Consider the following 6527-nt stretch of genomic DNA (forward strand, 5'->3'; position numbering starts at 1 on the left):
ACTTTACGGATGTATACAGGCCACGTGAATCCCAATCCCAATAACTTTTGCATGAAGCCTATAATCTGTTAAAAAGATCTAATAAATATTTTACTGTATTTATTATCGTGGTATAAACTTAAGGATGCTGTAGGAACCCATAAATTTTCTATTCTGGATCTGCCGTCTCTGTATACTGGCAGAAACATAACTATTGAATCTTTTCTCCGGTGCAACTGAGTAACATAGCTTAATGTTTAGAATGAGATTCATTGAACAGTGAGACTAGTTTAAGCACTTTCGTCATTCTTTCATAGTCCTGATCCCACCAAAAAGCTCACTGGTGTAATGGAGCACAAAACTCCAGTCAATCCATCCACTTCAACGAAATCAATCAGTCCTAGTTCCACAAGCCAATTTGTGCAATACTAAAATAGACACTGGAAATAAGAAAGTGAAATTTACAAGTCCAAAACATCCTATAGATAACTAAAACATTGACAGCGTAGTGAATTGTCATGTCATTCTTGTCTACCCTATTGATACAACATTGAGAGCAAACAACTTTTAGTGAAATTGCAATATGCTCTATAGTCTACACAACAATTGCAATACTAAAGTAGACACTGGAAATAAGAGGTGAAATTTATAACTCAAAAACATCCGATAGACTAAAACATTGACAGCATAATGAATTGTCATATGTCATTCTTTTCTATCCTTTTAATACTAGTCCATCAATTCAAAAGGTGCCAAATATCCTACTTGGCCAATGTAGTTTGAAGGGGCAAAGAACTTTCAACCTCTTTAGCCTCAGCATTCTTTTCTGCAACAATTTTTGACATCCCGAACATCTGAAATGTGCATTGGAAAAAAGATTAGAAGTCGGTTTAAAGTAATAAATGCAATGCCTTCAAGGATCATTGTGAACAGCTTATTTACGAAGAAAGTATTGGGAATACCTTAGAGATGGTCTTCTTGAAGCAGGTTTTATGTTCATCCATGGAAGCATGAATGAATTCATCCATGTGATCCTTGATATCTTCTAGAAAACTAGCTTGTTCGCTCTTCTTTTTCCGACACGAAGTCATGGCTGGATTTGGAGTAAGAGGGGATGGTGTCTTCTCATTTTGTACATTTTCTGCTGCCATATCCTTGATGCAAGGCTCTTACGTTGGCTGTAAGGTTTACCAACATCCCAGATAACTGTTATATTTCTTCATATGCACCAAAAAAGACAAATACTCACCAAGAAGAAAAATCAAGTCAACAATAACAACAACAACAACAACAACAACTATGTCTCAATCCTAAAGTAGTTGGGTTTCGGCCATACTAATCCTCATGTACATTTGCTCAATTTGGATCCCTCTCTTCCACTATCTTCAATAACAAAATACTGTGTTTAATTCGTCATTAGTAGCAAACTGCGACTGCCTCAATAGTTATAGTCTTTAATGATTTCGCAATATTTTCAATCTAATACTCAATTTCATACTATTGGGGCACACACAAACAAATTACATCATAATATAAAGGAATACACTAGGTAATGATCCTTAAGAGGCACCCAAATTTTCAGGTATATACTGTTCATTAAGAAACAGGACAGATATCTATAGAACTTACTTTTAACTTTTAATTCAGACACAAATTTTGTGATCTCAACAATCAGACTATGCCACAAAGCTAGATACATTCTTTAAAAAAGCAATTTTCCCAGAGCAAGAACCTGCACCTCAAATTTAAGCTGGAAAGAAGTTGTCTAGTGTTACAACTCTCAGTACAGTCAAAATTGGCAAAGTAATCGATCAAAGCATAACCCTTATACCGTATAAGTTACTATCAATCAATCAAATTGCACATAAACTGTTCGATTTAATGCTGCTAAGAAAATTAAATTAAATTGGCAAGTGACACAAAGCAAAGTAATAAGTAAACCCAGAAAATAGATTTCAGGGTGATTTGATCTATATTTCTTGCTGTTCGCAGAGATTAATTTTAAGGAATACAATTAAAATCGAAGGAGATGAATTACCTTACGAAATAGAGAGGACGTGGTTTTCTGATCAAGTCACACGGTACGAGAATGATCGGGGGAGTGGAACCTTCTTCAATAGAATGAATGACTTGAGCAACAAGTTTAACATGGGCCGGGTCAAGGGACCCGACCTGACATAACTTCTTCAATCAAGGGAGATTTACCAATTTAACCTTTAAATGTCATCATTTAAGTTTTGACCTCGTTTGAAAAGTTATATAAGGCGGCTTAGAGGTGACAATTTGAGCCCATATTTAGAAAATTAGCTCATTTTATCCACATATTAATGAGTTGGGTCACTTATATTTCAGGTGGGTAAATATGAACTTCAAGTCTCTTTTTAACTCATAAAAATATGGGTAAAATATGGATATCCATATAAAAACACACTAGACCCAATAACAACTCATTTTGAAAATGAGAAATTTCTTTCTTACTTCCCACCCCAACCCTTACCCCACCACCCACACCGCCATGCCCCCCCACCCCACACTTTTTTTTTATTTCATATATTTTATTTTTCTTTTATAAAAAGCTTATAAAAAAGGAGAAATTTTTTTCTTACCTCCCACCCGAACCCTTACCCCACCACCCACCCGCCATGCCCCCTACCCCCAAACATTTTATTTATTTATTTCATATACTTTATTTTTATTTTATAAAAAGCTTATAAAAAAAGGAGATTTTTTTTTTTACCTCCCACTTTCATCCCTACCCCCACCCCACCAAAATTCAATTTCATATATTTTACCTTTATAAATTTTTATAAAAAATGGGAAAAAAAATTCTTACCCCCACCTCACCCCCCACCTCACCCCTCCAAATTTCAATTTTCCTATATATTACTTCTATAAAAAATTACTATAAAATAATGGAAAAGAATTTCTGGTCCCCCACCCCATCCCCTACCTCCACGCCACCTTCCCCCGCCCCAAAAAAAATCAATTTCATATAGTTTACTTTTATAAAAAAATTATAAAAAATGAAAAATAAAATTCTTACTCCCACCCCACCCCCTCCACTCACCCCTGAAATTTATATGAAAAAATTAATTTAACTTGACTTGACAAAAGAAAAAAATTATAAACATACACTTGAAATAATATTACACTTGTATAATATGGGTTAACCCATAACCAACCCAGTCATTTATCACCAAACCCATATTTAGAATCCAACCAAACTCAACCATTTGCCACCCCTAAGGCAGCCAAAAATCATCACAAGTTGGCCATAAACTTGCGGACGAATTTCGGCGGATCATCATAAAATTCGTCAGGTTGCCTTTGTCATAATTTCTTATGATCACAAAAAATTGGCCACCAAATCCTGATGATTCTGAAGGGTCACTATAAAATTCGTCAAATTACTTCTCACAAATTCTAATGATTGCTTGAAGTTGAACAACAAATTCTAATAATGGCGGATCACCATTGACTTATTACGTAGACATTTCAGCAACACATTTTTGCTTCAAAATTGATCCAGATTATTTCAAACCGTCAAATTAAGTACTCAGGCCCAGGGATAGTCCCGATATAGGAGATCTCGAGGTATTGTGCAATTTTAGAAGGATAAGGTATGGGCCAAAATTAAGACATTATGAGCCAACTACCAAAATTAAGACATTATGAGCCAACTACCAAAATTAAGACATTATGAGCCAACTACTTAATTAATTTACTACAATGTCAGAGATGGCATATATAGTATTTCGAAAAATCTTGTCGTGTGGACAACTTGGTCATCTCTCAGGTATTAACTTCTTCTAGCTAGACAAGGGGAGAAAGAGTTACGTTTGAGAAAATGGGGAATGTATTCGCAATAATCAAGCCCATATTACATGCTATAATGAAAGCTATCGGAATGACATCCATGTTGGTAGAAATAGAACCAGGAACCACCATGCATTTTTGGGTTCCAATTGAATCCACAGCTATTCATCAGGACCCTAACAACAAACCTAAGCCTACAGTTGTATTTCTCCATGGATTTGTTGCCAATGGAATTATGACATGGCTTTTTCAAATGGTCTCCTTAAGAACTTCAGGTGCTGATTTTGCTGTTTACGTTCCTGATCTACTTTTCTTCGGAGACTCCATTACTGATTGTCCCGAACGGTCAACAAGTTTTCAGGCACATTGTTTAGCAAAGGGTACACATCTCATCTAAAAGTTTAAGTTATAGAACACAAATTTCTTTACTTAGTTGTCTCCAATACGTCCTTCCTGCCTTTGTCTTTCAGCTACCATACTGAAGTGTGTTATCAATCATCTCATATAAAAATTTAAGCTATTATACATGGAGAGCACATATTTATTTTTACTTTTTTATGTTTTTAATACACCCCTCACATGTGGGCCTGGTTGTTTTTCAGGTATGATGGCGCTGGGAGTTGAAAAGTTTTCTCTAGTGGGATTCAGTTATGGAGGAGTGGTCGGGTTCAAGTTGGCTCAATTGTATCCTGATATGGTTGAATCTATCGTTATGTCAAGCACAGTTATAGAGTTGACTGAGTCTATTAGCAATGCTTCGTTGAACAACATTGGGTTCACAAGCTGGCCTGATTTTCTTTTGCCCAAAACCATCTCAGATCTCAAAGTGCTTCTATCTATTGGCAGTCACAAGTTTCCCTGGTTTCCTGATTTTTTCTTCAGGGATTTTCTTGAGGTACGTACCTCTTTAACTAATATTTTCACATTAATAGTGTAAAAAAGTTATATGCCGTTAACGAATGTATAACTTAAATCCTTATTTTTATTAGTAATACCAATTTAACGTGGACAAATTGATTTAGTCAAAGGAAGTAGAAAAGCAGCCCCATAAATTAGATTAGTCCAGTGGACAATAACTTTATTTGCTGTATCAAGTGAGCTTGTTTACTCAAGTAATTTATTTGTGGTAAATATAAGTTTTCACATAATTTTTATTCACTTAATATAAGTTTTTAGTCGTGCTGTTTTAGCTTTTGAAATGTTACAAGCATCACCTAGGGAGTACTTCTCATTGCTTTTTATTTTTATGTTTTATTCACACTATCAAATTATTATGACCTACAATAACAAGTATTTTAACTATTTAATGCATACATAATTTGGTAATATATAAAATATAGAAGTAAATAATATGCTACAAAAAATTGATACTCAAAGTTGATGTCAAATTATTTATTCTACTCGTATATAAATTAAATCAACGTGTTGATAAATAACAAGATTTTAATGGTAAAATGTTGTAAAAGCAGGTAATGTTTGCCAACCGAAAAGAGAAATTGGAACTTCTTAAAGCTCTTGTTGTCAGTGACAAAGACGCTGCTACTCCTAAATACTCACAGGTATGCCGACCTCCTCTTACTTCTTTTCACTACAAATAAAAACTGGAATTACTATGAATTTCGTTGGCTAAATAATTCGTAGACAACTAATTTTTTTTGATAATTTATCGCTGATCGTCGCTGAATAAGATTATCGACAAATTTTGTTATTTAGCTACATAATTTGTTCAGCATTAAATAGTTTGCTTTCCCTCTCCAACTTTAGATGTCCTTAAAACACATTACTGGTCAACGCTGAAAAATGTGGGTAAATTTCCAATTAAAAATCAGAGGTGATAATATATATAAAAGTCAATGTTATAGCGAGTTGGCGTTATAAATGCTCATACATTATTAATTTCTCAAGATTAATAACAAGCATTAATCTACACAACTTCTCATAACTTGGATAATACATTTTGATACGTTTGTTTACTCTTTCACGCAGAGGATTTACCTTTTATATGGAGATAACGACAAGATTTTTAATCAAGCAGTTTCTGATACTATAAAAGCGTAAGTCCTTCCACCCTAGAAAGTTAGTTAGATCCCTAGATTTGGCTATATTTGAGGGAATCTTTTTGAATTTGATGTTAAATTTTTTTTCACATATCTTGCTAGATTCATTTTTCGGTAAATTCATGAGTGCAGGAAGTTGGGAGAAAATACAACACTCGAGTACATAAAAAGAGCAGGACATCTAGTTCAATTGGAGCGGCCCTTCGCTTACAATTGTTTTCTCAAGAAAATTCTTTCATATTCAAGTGGCTCTGGGAACATGTGATGAATATGCACTAAATGTCACCTTTATCAAATTATGTATTAGCTAGTGAAATTGTTCACGCTTCGCTTTACTTCGCGTGGTGATAAAAATATTAGCAAACTCATATTTTAATTACATGCCTTCTACAAATAAAATATATAAAAACTTATACTGTCACATATATTTAACACATCCAATTACAATCTTTTTTGTTAAAATGATTGCCAATAATGGTGGATAAGTCTGGTAAACATTTGGCTCCTTTCTTTAGGACTGGCAGATTATATTCTCAGGGGAAAAAGTTTGAGATTGAGCAGAAATCTCATCTGGGTTTGAAGAATAAGAATTGGAACATCAAAGAAAGATATATTTAAAAATTGACAATAAATAGAAACAATCTAATAATCAGAAATTTCACCCGATTTTGGCAA

General features: G+C 34.1%; 1 protein-coding gene across 1 annotated transcript; it reads left to right on the forward strand.

The window, feature by feature from the left end:
* The first annotated feature begins 3736 nt into the window (after positions 1-3736).
* LOC132599176 (uncharacterized) lies at positions 3737-6279 on the forward strand. The gene is made up of 5 exons (XM_060312429.1): positions 3737-4175; positions 4398-4690; positions 5265-5354; positions 5782-5849; positions 5985-6279. Exons 1-5 carry the CDS (start codon positions 3827-3829, stop codon positions 6115-6117), a joined length of 933 nt encoding a protein of 310 aa, XP_060168412.1. The 5' UTR covers positions 3737-3826; the 3' UTR covers positions 6118-6279.
* Positions 6280-6527: the final 248 nt, after the last annotated feature.

Source organism: Lycium barbarum, chromosome 6, assembly GCF_019175385.1.
Source record: "Lycium barbarum isolate Lr01 chromosome 6, ASM1917538v2, whole genome shotgun sequence".
Classification (NCBI taxonomy): domain Eukaryota; kingdom Viridiplantae; phylum Streptophyta; class Magnoliopsida; order Solanales; family Solanaceae; genus Lycium; species Lycium barbarum.